This window comes from Nannobrachium achirus, assembly GCF_963921795.1.
Source record: "Nannobrachium achirus genome assembly, chromosome: 5".
Taxonomy (NCBI): domain Eukaryota; kingdom Metazoa; phylum Chordata; class Actinopteri; order Myctophiformes; family Myctophidae; genus Nannobrachium; species Nannobrachium achirus.
The window spans coordinates 23,952,277-23,967,676 of record NC_137814.1 but is presented as its reverse complement, the minus strand read 5'-3'; the positions used below and the strand labels follow the sequence as shown (position 1 = coordinate 23,967,676).

The window sequence follows — 15,400 nt, the reverse complement described above, 5'->3', positions numbered from 1 at the left end:
GTGATCCGGGTGTCAGCGGTACCAGGCAGGGTCCGGCCATCCAGAGACGAGCGAGAGGGTCCTGACGAGCCGAACCGGCTACCCGGCTAACGAGAGGGGTCGTTGTGACTACTGTGGTGTCGTGTGAACTATTCGCAGCGGCAGGTCACAAGCCTGCCTGCGTGTGAGTATCCAATCCTGTACACCACTGTCACTAAAGTCACTGGCCTAGAGTTGAGCTGTATAGTCGTCACGACAAGGATACTGGCGTATTCTTTGTATTCACAGAACGGTGGACTAAAGACGTAGATGACCAAAGATGAGCTGTGTGCCGCTGTGTGTGCCATCCCACCTGCTGTAGAAGTCACTATTCCCACCTGCTGAAACGATACTCTGCCTATTATTTCATATCTGCTTAGTTATATAACATTTATTCGTCCTTAAATCTGCGCTCCTTGCATTATAATTAATTATCGTAATTATTATACTATTACGATTTGAGGCCTTAACGAGCCGGTACCCTAAACTAAGTGCACTTTAATTGTCACCAAGAACGTTACGATAAGAGAAAGAAGGGGGGTTTGAATTAATGTTTTATTGTTGACAGTGCTCTTATTTTTAGTTTTTTAGTTAGTTGGCGCCGTAGGATTTTAGGGTTCCCTTTTATTTTATTATTGTGTTTTTGGCGTGATAGAGGCCGCTGTAACCTAGTAATAAAGATTGTTATACTTTTCTAAACTGTCGTCCTGGTCATTCTCTCCTCATGATTTATATTGCTCTGGTGTTCCGTAAACGAACTTGTGTGTCCCTAAAGGTTGTGCCTTTTGTGCACTTATTTTCCTCTTTAAACGAGGTGGCGTTGTCGGAAACTTATAATTATACAATCTGCTAATGATAATACTTAATAATATACAACAAACCAAAAAGGTGTATTTACAATTATTTATTGGCAAATTCAGTAACAAGGTAATGACAAAGGTACCAGTTTAAACACTGGCGGTTAATGTGAGTTGGGCCACCCTTACAATATCATAGCCTAAACACCTGCCACACATCTTGTGTAGCCTAATTTGAGTTCAGTTTGGAGCCAACAATATCCTATTATGTAAAATGTGTTTAAAACTTCACAATGTACACCGTGTGTGTGTACAAAACACATCTTTATTGTTATTTGTTTTATTCCTCGTGGGCAGTAACATGACAGTATCATGGTTAGCATATCATATTATGAAGTATCATCAGTATTATGGGTAGTATCATGTTCAGAATCAGTGTCATGTCAGTCAAAACAAAGGAATAGGAGTGCACACCAGCAATGACGAGGTGCTGACGGGGGATATAAATGTAGGAAAGAACAGGAAGTCGCACAACTCGAAGCCAACATCCTACCCTGATGAATAATGTTGAAACGTTGGTAATTTATAAATAAAGTTCATTGCATCGTGGCTGCGAGTTGTGCGACCTCCCGTTCTTTCCTATAGTCAGGGCAGTGTTTCTGCACAGGCACGTTAGGCACTGTGCTTAGGGCCCATCATGGAGGAGGGGCCCAAAATGCACCCATGAAAAAACATATATGTTTTGAAAGACATGTACTGAGAAGCTTCACATTGAGATGCATTTGTAGATCGGCTATTCTCAAATAGCCAAAATGTACTGTATCTATCAAGAACAAATTTAGTGCTACACTAGGAACAAAACAGAGAGGGTGCTGTTTTTCCCTTTTCTTTGAGATTGATAAGGCTGGTTGTTGCATGTTTTGTAATAACTATTATAATCTACAAAGTAGACTAACTATAGTAACTAAAGTTGTCAAGTAATTGTAGTGGAGTAAGTAAACATGTTGCCTATGAGATGGATTAAGAGCGTCTGCTTAATGCTTAAATTGTAAATTGTGCTTTAAAGACCCTTTAAATGTAAAATTAGACATACCGTTTACAGCATAGTAGGATTTATTTTTAAGTATTTATTATTGTCTTGCAGTTGAAAACAAGCTTTTGAAAAATAGTAGATCAAAGTCACCATGGATGGCTGGCACGTGCACATGTTGGTCAGCAGTGTTATGAACCTTTAAAGCATTTGTCTCTTACATGCCTGTAGTACTCTGACCCACAGAGTGCGTCAAAGTGTCATACATGTGACATACATGTGTCATACGTGCTAAATCTTTATTTAGGTCTAAAATCACCCAAATATGCCTTTAAGAGAATAGAATATGTTTGCATCTCTGACTGGATTACTAGTTTTAGTCAAATTTGGTGTGTGTTATGTTCCACGTAGGTTTGTCTGGGATTAGTCTTTGTCTTGTCTAGCAGCTTCTTTTGTTATTTCGGCAACATTCGTGTCCCCTGGTAGTGGCTTGTGTTTTGGGTTACTGAATGCCTGTGCACACAGTGTGTAAGTATGAAATACTAATACTAATTCTTGAAGTAAACAGCATGCACCTTTTTGCTCAAAAACCTTGTGTGGACTCCTTTATTTGCACTTTCATGATCAGCTTCCCGGTGTTTCAAACGTTTGTGTTTGTGTTAGAAACTCAGCCCTTGACCCAAAAGTGTTTGTTAAGAAAGTGTATCTGATAGATCTGTAATTCATTTGGAATGAATGTCGAGTGTGTGTAAATGGTAAATGGTGCATTTATATAGCGCTTTTAATCCAAAGCACTTTACATAGATTGTGCATTACATCACCCATTCACACACACATTCATACACCGGTGGCGGAGGAAGCCATGCAAGGCACCAACCTACTCACCGGAGGCAATTAGGGGTTCAGAGTCTTGCCCAAGGACCCTTCGACATTAACTCAGGGGGAGCCCGGATTCGAACTGGGAACCCTTCGGGATTTATACCCTTCGTGCTCTAATACCAGTTTCTCTACCCCTGAGCTATGCCGCCCCTGTGTGTGTGTGTGTGTGTGTGTGTGTGTGTGTGTGTGTGCGTGCGTGCGTGCGTGCGTGCGTGCGTGCGTGCGTGCGTGCGTGCGTGCGTGCGTGCGTGCGTGCGTGCGTGCGTGTATGTGTGAGCAAATTTGCCGTGGCCCATTTTGATAATCTACGAGAAACTGTCATCAAGATACGACCTAGGAAGCCCCAGACGTCCCCAATATAATGACAACTTCAACTGGACAATCAGACATGTGCATGATAACGGTAACGATTGCTTTTGTAATAATTGTGTCCTTGGTAGCGATTCATGACGTCTGTAAAACATTATCTAACTACAGTATGATAACATTTATGCTTAAAGCAGCCTGTCATTTCCATTGTAAGCTCACAGAATCCTATGGAGAGAGAGAGAGAGAACCCTTGGAATAAACCGTCTTTATCCTGAATCTAGGTATGTGCAGCTCTTATAATCATTTAATAAATTAGATATTTAATGAACATACGTCACACCTTTCGGTGTCATCATTGAATTTCTGCTTCTACGCCTTGGTGGCACCTCTGCCCATGATGGACTTCTTAGTGTTTCTCTCGGGTTTCAAAAGCATTATATAACACTTTGGTCCAAACAGCGCCACCAGTATCCCAAAAGTAGATGCTAAAATAGCAAACACCTCCACTACATCTGCATATTTGCCCGGAGAGCTGACATACGCTGGGACGAAGGCTATCCACACGGCACAGAAGATCAACATGCTGAACGTGATCAGCTTGGCTTCGTTGAAGTTGTCTGGAAGATTCCTTGCCATGAATGCCATGAGGAAGCTGAGGAGTGCCAGTAAACCAATATAACCGAGTAAGACTGCAAAACCAACTGTTGACCCAACATCACACTCATAGACTATCTTATCACTTTGATATTGTGTGTTTTTATGCGGGGTTGGTGAGGCCGAAACGAGCCATACGATACAGACAATTGCCTGAATGGAAGTAAGCACCAGAACGGTTCCTCTCTGCTGCACGGCACCAAACCACTTCATGATGTCTGCTCCTCCAGGCTTGGAGGCCTTGAACACGGCCAACACCACCATAGTCTTTACCAGAATACAACTGATACACATCACAAAGATGATCCCAAAGGCTGCATGCCTCAGCTGACACGTCCAGAGTCTGGGACGTCCAATGAACAGAAGAGAACACAGGAAACATAGTTTGAGGGACAACAGGAGAAGGAAGCTGAGTTCTGAGTTGTTGGCGCGCACCATGGGCGTGCTTCGATGGTAGATGAAGATTCCCAGGACAACGGCGCACATGAGCGTGCCTAGCAACGAGATGGTTGTCAGGGAGATCCCCAGGGCCTCGTGGTAGGAGAGGAACTCCGTGCTCTTGGGGACACAGTGGTCACGCTGGGGACTGGACCAGAAGTCCTCTGGACAACTGGTGCACTCCGTGGAGTCTATAAAAGAGGACAATATTGAAGGGACAGAGTCACAGAGAAGTACTGCATCATTCTAAATAGCACACATAACGTAAACCTTTACCAGTCTCATTGCTGATCTCTCCCTCTGAACAAGGAATGCAGTCAAAGCAACAGATAGGTTCTCCTTTCCTTCTAGCCACACGGGTTCCAGGGAAACAGCTCTCACTGCACACTGACCGAGGAGGCTACAGAGGAAAGTAACAATGATACATTTCACTGATTTCAGTCTAAATTACATAGACTAAACTACACATTATGAGCTCAATATTAGCTATTTTAAAAAAGCGACCTTTGTCGATTCAAAGCTCCAGAAGATTGTGTCTTCATCCAGGATGAGTTCTTCATCTCCCGAGGCTGACTTCTTGAACACGCCTACATGTCGAACCTTTGCACTTCCATCAGGGAGCCACGCCCAGTTCATGACATCATAGATTGGTAAAGCATCACCGTTCTCATCAAATGTTACACGATCACCAAATGAGGTGCTGAAGTTTACCTTTTCCAGGTAGTACACAAGCTAGGAAATAGAGCATCGCATTGAGGTGTCGAAAGTAAAAGAGCCCATTCATTTTCACCATAGGGTTTTTCATTATCAGCCACAAAGTCATAGCAATTCAATGTACACTTACCACTAGGCTGGTGGTTGTAAAATGGTTCTATATGCTCCTGTAGAACCCCCGAGTATGTATGCAATCACTCTAGTTTTAGTAAAAACTCGTTTTAATCAAGATCGCACAGAGAAGAACTGCATTACCCATACTGCTAAACATGTACATCCCGTGAAATCAACGTCTGTGATTGGTCTAGCTTCTTCTTCTTTCACATATCTTGCGGTTACCGCGGAAGTAGCTTACTGCCCCCTGTCTTCCGGGCGGATTATTGCACTTCAGCAGAAATCCGTGAGCGAGTGTCTTTCTTTTACAAATATGATGCACTATGTTAAAGATGACAATAAGACCGTCCACAGAGATGAAAATCACTACATGTCAGGCCATATGCTGGCCTGGATAACTAAACTGAGCGTGATTTAAGGGATATATTTCAGATAACAAGTGTTATTCGCAATGCATTCTGGGAGTGTAGTTTCCGCAATTTTTAAAATAATGATGTATACACAGTCTTGTACCCTGCCCTTTTTTTCAGCTTTCCAATTAATTATTGCATTAAAAAAAAGGGAATATTGTCATGATTCCTCACCAGCCGAGGTGGCTTTGTCCGAGGCTTAAAAAAGTTTAAATAAATACTTAATGAAATGTCTATGGAAGAAATGAATGGGGAAAACGCTTCCGACACCAGAATGAGGACGGGGTGGGGCTTCAACTGTGATGCTCTATAGTGTGATGAGCAAATGTACTCATATACACACTTATTGCCAGGCAACTCTGTCGACTATATATCACATATTTACAGCACATATTCATTATTATTTTACATTTGAGTCCTACTTCAGCAGGTAAACTGAATTGATCATATTACACCTGCCATGGCTGTATTGTCTGCAAATTGGCACAGCTGTGCCCACTGAAAGGCCCTCTTCCGGGCACACACTGCAACATGTCATGGAGTGCATGGGCCAGAGCATACACAGCCTTGTATATATTATACTCTGGCCTGAGGTCAGACACTTCCAACAGTGTTGTGTCTGCTGTTCCCAGGTCCTCTTGTCCAGTACACACCCGTCCACCAGCATCCACCCACTCTGGCGGAAGGGGTGCAAATTTACACCGAAATGTGTGCTCCCAAAACTGTCTCACCTGAAGAAGAATGCATAATACCTTGTAAATATTTTCAGAAACCTGTGACAGTTTGGAATTGCACCTTAAACACTAAATTTGACTCACAAAGGTATTTTCTTGTCTGTTGTCAGGGTCATTGTCAGGATGTATTTTGAACAAGAAGTCTTTGAGACCTGCTATCTCTCCCCGACGGATGGCAAGACTCAGGACTCTCACGTGAGGCATAAAACGAGGAGTCTGGAGTAAATGAGCTTTCATCCAACCCACATCGGATATAAATTGCAGCCCTGTCACATTCTGCCTTACCACCTATTGATTCGGTGTGTGTATTCATGGTAAAGAAAAAAAACATTTAAAAACCATTTAGAAAGTAGCAATTAAATAAATGCATTCATTTAATCTAAAGGCAAATGAGCACAGCTATGATCGCTGTTCTATAGATAATCAAGACAAATATAATATCAACACAATATAAAAATTATTATTGACAGTGAGATTTGTGAATGGTGTGATTATTTGGTTGATTAAAAAGTGTCAACGAAAACACAAAATGTATGAACTTTCAAATTGATGAACCTGCAATAAAATTATATGAAATTGCACTTCACTTGAAACAAAAAAAGCTTGCAATTAATTCACGTCAATGTATCTGATTCCAGGTTACTTATAATTATGCATACCCAACCTCCTCCATCAGACGGACCACATTGATCCCGTATATAAACTCAATGACAATGCGAGCCGTGGATTCCTTCATCACGGTGACGATCCTCTGGAGTTCAGCCGGGTCGCCGTCCCAGGGCATCACCTCCATGTAGGCCACGCAGCCCAGACCCGACTGGGCCAAGTCAGCCTGAAGGATCCGGGCAGCGTCGTGGCCGTAGTCATCATCACTAAACAGCACTCCTACCCAGGTCCACCCCAACTGCTTCATGATCTGGAGCATAGCTCGTATCTGATCGGATACACAATGGAAGGAGAAGTGGCTTAGGAATCTCTTTCACAGATTCCATAATGGAGAAAGGGGGGGGGGGGGGAGTCTAATCAGTCTGTTTTGACACTGTCAGTCTGTTTTGACACTGTCAACAGCTCCAGCAGTAATACACTCAGGAGAGGAGATCAGGGACATGCTGGGCCCCTGATTCAGCCCGGGAAAAAGAGTTGGAGAGGCCCTCATTGCGCGCTATAGAGAGAGATCTCTCTCTATAGCGCTGCTGCTACTCAAAGATTTGTCATTTCAGATCATGACAAATGACAAGCCAGTGGGCCAATTACTGTACATGAGTTATATTTTGTCGTTGTCGGGTGGAAACCTTGTATGTCCAAAACCGTTTGTTTTGTATTTATCATTTTAAAAATGATTTAAACTACTGAAAACAGCCGATCTACAAGCACACAATGGCCAGCACGTCCATGCTGTCTGAGTAAAAGTAAGGTAAAAAACACGCAGGTAGATGATGTTAACCAGGAAGTGAGGACTTCAAAATAAAAGACAAGCTCCCAAAACGGTCTATTGTGGAAAATATTTACAAAATAAAAGTGGAAACAAAAAATATTAGAACAATTCATAAAACGTGAGGGATTCTTGGTGGAATGCATTAATATACTGTATATCCTACCACTGCCGGCAACATAGTGTTTTTCAAATAGTCACATAATATTTTCATATGTTTTTGATCGATACCCCAATTGACCGAAAAGCTTTCTCTGCATCTGTGGGGGAAAAAAAGACAAGAAAAACGCTTGTCACACTCCATTTGTACACCCTTGGAGATACAGAACTGTAAGGGTCCATTTGGCATTCAAAAGACACCCACGGGTGTGCTAGAATCGGAAAAGGATCCTGGTCCATAGGCGACAATCGATTTGAAAGATAGAGGCTCTCGCGTCAACCTCAAGTCCAGCCCCTTGTGTTTTTACCAGCTTGCAAAGCTGGTCTACAGATCGTCAGCCAAGTAGCCGCCACGTGCCAAAATCTTATTTAATAAATGATTCAAGTGTGAATGTATATATTATTAGATTTCGCGTTACTTTCTCCTCAGCGTTCTCGGTGCGGTCACCACCTCAGCAAGGCTGGTCCACAAGGCCAAAGCTGGTATAAAAGGACTGTGTCATATTTCTCCAGTCTGGACCTGCTGGTGTTTCTTTAGGTTACTTAACTCACTGAAACCTTTGTCACAATGTTTACACACAAAGGGTTTTTCTCCACTGTGGATACGGTGGTGTGTCTTTAGGTTACCTAACACACTGAAACTCTTGTCACACTGTTTGCACACAAAGGGTTTTTCTCCTGTGTGGGTACGCTGGTGTGTCTTCAGGTGACCTAGCACACTGAAACCCTTGTCACACTGCTTACACACAAAGGGTTTCTCTCCACTGTGGATACGCTGGTGTGTCTTCAGGTGACCTAACTGACTGAAACTCTTGTCACATTGTTTACAGTGGAAGGGTTTTGCTCCACTGTGGATTCGCTGGTGTGTCTTCAGGGAACCTAACACACTGAAACTCTTGTCACACTGCTTACACACAAAGGGTTTCTCTCCACTGTGGATTCGCTGGTGTGTCTTCAGGCAACCTAACTGACTGAAACTCTTGTCACATTGTTTACAGTGGAAGGGTTTTTCCCCACTGTGGGTTCGCTGGTGTGTCTTCAGGTAACCTAACTGACTGAAACTCTTGTCACACTGTTTACACACAAATGGTTTTTCCCCGGTGTGGATACGCTGGTGTGTCTTCAGGTAACCTAGGTGATTAAAACCCTTGTCACATTGTTGACACACAAAGGGTTTTTCTCCAGTGTGGATACGCTGGTGTGTCTTCAGTTGACCTAGCTGATTAAAACCCTTGTCACACTGTTTACACACAAAGGGGTTTTCTCCTGTGTGGATACGTTGGTGTGTCTTCAGGTTGCTTAGCTGACAAAAACTCTTGTCACACTGTTTACACACAAAGGGTTTCTCTCCGGTGTGTGTATGCTGGTGTGTCTTCAGGTGACCTAGCTGATTAAAACCCTTGTCACATTGATTACACAAAAAGGGCTTATCTCCTGTGTGGACACGCAGGTGTGTCTTCAGGTGACCTAACTCACTGAAACCCTTGTCACATTGTTTACAGTGGAAGGGTTTTTCACCAGTGTGGACACGTTGGTGTGCCTTTAGTTTACTTGACACACTGAAACCCTTGTCACACTGTTTACACACAAAGGGTTTTTCTCCAGTGTGGATACGCTGGTGTATCTTCAGGGAACTTAACACACTGAAACCCTTGTCACACTGTTTACACACAAAGGGTTTTTCTCCACTGTGGATACGCTGGTGTGTCTTCAGGGAACTTAACCTACTGAAACCCTTGCCACACTGTTCACAGTAGAAGGGTTTTTCTCCACTGTGGATGGGTGGGTCATCAGATGTTTCTTTTCTTCTCCTGGCTGAGACGAAGTCCTTGCATGAGCTCGGTTGGTCTGTGTCTCCTTGTTCCTGGCTGGTTACAAAGGAAGATGAGGGGAGCTGTCCATTTCTCATCATTTGACAGTAGAGGTCGTTGTGGCTCCTCTTCATGTCTTCAGGGAGTAGGACCTGAGATGTGAAGGCGTATGGAAACTTGCTGGCACTTGGACTGTTAATTGGAAGGCGCTTCTTTGTCTAATGCGGGCTGGAAAGATTTGGTTTTAATATATTCTGTCAATCTCTGTCTCGCCCCTTAGTCTCTATACTGTATATCGCTGGTTCACTGACTCTTGCAGTACACTATACCTGTCGAGACTCTCTTTAGGATGTACTCAGACTACATGTTTTAAAACTGCTTCACTTCTTATTCGGTCTGACCAAAGCTCTGGTCACAAAACACAAACCGTTGACATCATGCGTAACAACACCGATTTACACAGACACAGTTGTGACTCATCCATCAGTGACTTTGGCGTTGTCTGGCATTTTTTGTCTGCACACATTTCTCGCTTAAAAAATTATGGTAATAACTGTATAGCAGCTGTACGTAATTAGTCTGGTTCCCAGGGCAACCAGACCATCCATAAAAACAGAGAGTGACGTCATCAATCGGGTGATGACGTCACCAAGACACACACACACACACACACACACACACACACACACACACACACACACACACACACACACACACACACACACACACAAATGTAGGTTTCCCTAATTGTGGGCTCGCTGAAAGCGAGAACACTATGTTATCTTCATTATTTATCTATCAAGTTCTCGTCAAGTTCTCCTCAAAAATGACATAACCTATTATTGTCAATCTAGTCAAGTTCTCCTCGACACTCACAGTACAAAGGCAGTGTATCAGTCAAGTTCTCCTCGACAGTACAAAGGCAGGGCCCTTAGCCAATGAGGTGCAGCCAAAGGGTAGATCTTTTACACGTGAGCCCACACTGTTTCGTAGGAACAGTATTTCTAGTTTATAGATAGATATAGAAAAACATTTGATGTAAATCTTAACCAGCCAAAGACAAATCTGAAATCAACTGCATTTTTTTATGTAGATCTTGTGTAGGTAACAATGGAAAGCTTGCCATCTAGACTTGACTGTCATAATATGGGAAGCTTCACATGGCACAGTATTGTTTAGAGAAAGTGGTGTTGCTCATGAATGACAACATACAATGATCACAGTGTTGCATGCCATTGTTCAAGTTTGTACCATCATGACTAGAATCTGGCTCTGAAAAATGGGCGATTCAAGCATTATACCAACATCATTCCATTCCAGTTCAATTTAAGATGACAATTAGGTAAGAATAGTCTGAGTAGAAGAAGGCAACACAGGGAAAAGGATGATTCTCAGAGCTCTCTTGAGGCTGAATGGTCAGTTCAGCTGTGCAATAGAGCTTAATTGGTTCAATCCTATTTACTGTTGAAATGTAATCTCTACAGCCCTGACTACAGGCAAATGTTCCTACTTTTACTCCACTATTTCTTTTTTTAAATGTAGTGGAGTTACTAGTAATTACTAGTTACTTTGTAGATTTTGATATACAAAACACTCTAACCACTTCAGCCCTATTTAGGCTAACCATAAGCCTACATTTCAGCTATTTGAAAATAGTAGCTGATCTACAAGCAATGCAAAGCAGAACTTGTAGATCAGCACACAACGCCTCGCACCGCGAGGCGTTGTGTGCTTGTAGATCGGCTGTTTTCACTACTTTTGTGCGACGGCCTTGTATGATGAAGCAGGGCTTTGCTTTGCGAAAAAAATGTATAAATTTGAAACTTGGAGATACGAGGTTTATGCCCGACAGTGACGATTTACTTTGTTGGCTGCCCAGCCCCCAAAATGGAACGAAGGCCGACATTTTATTTTTTATTTTTTCCTAATGGCCGGCCTGGACCGGCCAGGAATGAACCGGCCATTCGGGTCGGGAGTTGTCCCACTGTTCCCAATGGCCAGCACGTCCCTGGAGGAGATAATGCATGAGTAGACTAGAATAAGCATTATCAGTGGTCATTTGAGGCTTGTGTTTCAATTCCAAACTTCAAGCTAAACTACTATGGAAGATGATCAGCTGATTAAGTGCAACTGTGTTTTACCCTTTGCAACTACATATCACATGTGTCCCTGTGCACCACCACTGTACTGTATAACCAAGAATAGATAGACTCTTCTTTGCAGCTGAAGAAAACCCATCATCCTAACCCATTTCCCCACCCGACACAAGAGTGGTACCCAAGTTGATTCTCAGGGCCGATGCATACTTCACTTTTAGTACCGAAATGAAATCGGGTTGGCGGCCGCGTCACATCCCAAACCCGTTTTATTTTTATTTATTTTTATTTTGTCTGTGTACCATGCGTCGGCCCTTTAGTCAGGATGGTGATCGAAAACCCCTCTCTGCACTAGAGTGTGAAGTGTGTGGAACATAAGGAACAAACACATCTTTTATCGTTTAAGGCAGGGGTCTTCAACAGGGGGTCTTGGACCCCTAGGGGGTCCTCAGAGTTACTACAGGGGGGCCGCCAAATCTCTGTACGATAGGATAATTATTTTAAATGAACAACTTGAACCCTCGCATCCCTATTCGGAGGATTCTGAGAGCTTGTAGATCGGCTATTTTTGGCAAATAGGTTTGGTGTAGGTAAAAAAAAAAGATCAGACCAAGTACAGAGTGAAAGTTCAAATTAACGTGAATCTCACGTATACTGATGACTGTCAAACAAGTCGATGAAAATCTGCAACATAATTTTATACAATATGCTTTATCTGCCTCTCAGCTATTAGGGGTCCTTGGCCTGAAAACGTTGAAGACCCCTGGTTTAAGGTCACCTGGGATGCAGAGCTTGGGATGGTTCTGAAGAAGGAAGGAAACTGATCCCGGTCACTCAGACAGGAGCACATGGCATAGTAACTTACCTGCAAAAAGGCAGAAATAAAGCAGCAGTGTTCATTTTGCTTATGTTAACTTAGTCGACTAATTATCATAAGATTTTAGTAGATAAATCTACAGTTGATTTTGTCGACAGAAATTTATTTTGGCAGGCCTTGATGGCCGATCTACAAGCTCAAAATGCTTGTAGATCTGCTATTTTCAGAGCTCAACACCCGAGCGCAACCAAACAGTTCTACTGGATCTCTTCTCCACTAGTCCCTCCCTAGCATTTTAATCTACGGTAGTTTTTATTTTTTGATGAAAATGTCAATATATTTAGTCTTCATTTTAGTCTTTAGACTTTGTGGATTACATTTACAGATTACAGAATGATGTAGGGTGGACCAGGAACATTGCAATGCATTGTATATTAAAACATTGTTATATCTGTATATGCTATGGTCCACAATGATTGTTAGCTAAGGTTTATGGTTACATTGTTATAATACATGCAAACTGTATAACATTCTGAATATCATAAGACATAGCTTACTCCCTCCCACCCCTATTGTATGAAACAAAAATATCAAACCTTTAACACAGATGCTCTCGCATGTGCTCAGCTCAGACCTTTACAAAACCTGTTCCTGAAATATGCCTGTCCTGCAATTAAATAACCTTTTAATTATATAACTATATAACCAAAACTAAGCATAAGGAGGTTCAAGTAGGAAACTTACCATGGACACTTTGTACAAACCCAATATTCTAGAGATGGCAATAGAATGTGATGAGTGATCGACCACAATGCCAAGCACTGGGGGAGAGCCGGCACAGCTCTCATCCAGGTCAAAGTGCTTCTCTCTCCCACTGACCATGGACAATCCTGCACGGAACGCTACTCCAAGCGTGTAGCAGGCATCATAGAGACTATACCCCAGGGTCACATTGGGTAGCAGGCTGGGGTTCCTGTTGATCTCGTTAATAGCAAAAGCCATGGTCTGTGCCCACCTGAATCCTAGAATGTTAAAACTGACAGACATAATGCCACCTTAACCTTTAATACGTATCTTTGTATGAATATACAACTACTCCTAATGTCAGGGATCGGCAGCCTCTTTGAAATCAAGTGCCATGTTTTTTGTTTTTTTTCTTTTCTTTTTCAAGATAGTCAGTGTGAGTGTGCCATGACAACATTAGTTTAATTACAACACCACATCAAAATAACAATATGTCCAGCTTTTGAATGTCCATATAAATATAACCTTTTTCCTTCTTTTGAAATATTTTCTCCCACCACAGCCAGAGTTCATTTGAATGAATGTAGAATTATGTGCAGGATTTAATTTGCATACAGATCTGAGGGGAATTAATTTAATTAACTACATAAAAAAGAAAAGAAGAATATATATATAAATATATAGCCTATATTTTTTAAACTATCTCTCACATTTATACCAGTGTGCCAGTGATCACAATCCCCTGTGCTAATGTTGGCACCCGTGTCTAAGGTTACCCATGGTAATAGCAATGAAACCACGTTTGCTTGCCGTTGTGTTTGTGTGATACCCACCCATAGCAAGTGGTGTCCTGGGGCTTGGAGGAGAACGGCAGCTCGGGGAAAACAGATGTGGTCTGGATCGGAAACAAACCGCCCAGAACAAAGTCTCCGGCCTTGTAAATTCGGTTGAGATTGAACTGTGCCTGTAACTCGCAGGAAGAGGAAGGCGACGAAGACAACAGAGAGAAGGAAGAGAACAATACCAAGGTCAAGCACAGAGGAGCCCTCATGACCGTCCCAATCTGTCTAACCCGCTCCCGAATTGTTTGTCCAGTTGATGACATTTATACACAGTGCTGTGCCATCCCCTGCCATACGCTGTGCCAACCCCTGTGCCCGCTGGAGAGTCATCATCAGATCCGCACCCTACAGGTACTCCCAATGGGTCTAGTTGGGGGGCCATGCAGTGTTGTAAAGTAACTAAGTACATTTACTCAAATACTGCACCTAAGTACAATTATGAGGTATTTCTACTTTACTTGCATGACAATACTTTTACTTCTACTCTGCAACATCTTGGATCCAAACATCATACTTTTACTCCACTACAATTATTTGAAAACGTGAGTTAGTAGTTACTTAGCAGATATAAATGATTTATAAGATGTGCATTAACTACTTTAGCTCTATTTTATACCTTTTAAAATACTTCAAATAGCCGATCTACATCAAAACATTGTGAGCTTGTAGATCAGCAGCTGAAAAATTATAATTATGGAGAGAATTCCACATTTTAACTCTTATAACAGAAGGACACAATCATGTGCTTCAGTGTGGTCCTTGCAAACTAATGCTTTCAATTAAATTCCCTCCTACTCTGAACTAAACCTATACAGCTTTTGTAAATGAACAGAAATGACATTGAAGGTGACAGCATTTTCTGACTGACAGCCTCTCACAACAGGCCCAAAGGTCTCCAAGTAACTTACACGTCTTTAGAGGTCCATGATTCAACTGTCCTGGAAGACAAAGACATCATGTTGCAGTGGAAACTGCGAAAGAAATCACAAAAGAGCTTGGAGGATTGGCATGTGACATGTTAAAGCGGTTGTTATTAGCCTATTGTCGAGGACCACCAAATGGACCTCCATCTGAACCGTGTTTTCTGTCAGGGACTCCCGCACAAGATTTGTGTTGTTCAAATATTTAAAAAATAATATTAACTAGAAGCAGTGCTCTTCCGAGCACAGGTCTCCACCAGGCCATACAAATTGGCCTGTTATAGCGCCACCATGAGGCTGATTTGAAAAATGTGGGGCAGAGGTTCTAGATCAGGGGTGCCCACACTTTGTTGACGTGAGATCTACTTTTAAAATGACTATCTCAACATGATCTACCCATTTACGTCATATTGCAATATGACGCAATATGACGCAATATGACATCATATTGCGGGACGGACGGAGGGGAAAACATACTCTCC

At 42.4% G+C, this 15,400-nt stretch overlaps 2 protein-coding genes across 5 annotated transcripts in view; one reads left to right on the top strand and one right to left on the bottom strand.

Annotated features, from left to right (window-relative positions):
• LOC308285974 (histone H1-like) overlaps window positions 1-15,400 on the top strand; it is a gene marked incomplete at both ends in the record, with an annotated part of 402,459 nt that overhangs the window by 110,418 nt on the left and 276,641 nt on the right. The window lies entirely within an intron of this gene.
• On the bottom strand, window positions 3,403-13,414 carry LOC308286065 (extracellular calcium-sensing receptor-like; the record flags this gene model as incomplete). The annotated part of the gene is made up of 6 exons (XM_080727026.1): window positions 3,403-4,316; window positions 4,402-4,525; window positions 4,630-4,857; window positions 5,819-6,094; window positions 6,762-7,031; window positions 13,157-13,414. The coding sequence occupies 6 exons, from the start codon at window positions 13,412-13,414 to the stop codon at window positions 3,403-3,405; spliced, it is 2,070 nt and encodes a 689-aa protein (XP_080583152.1).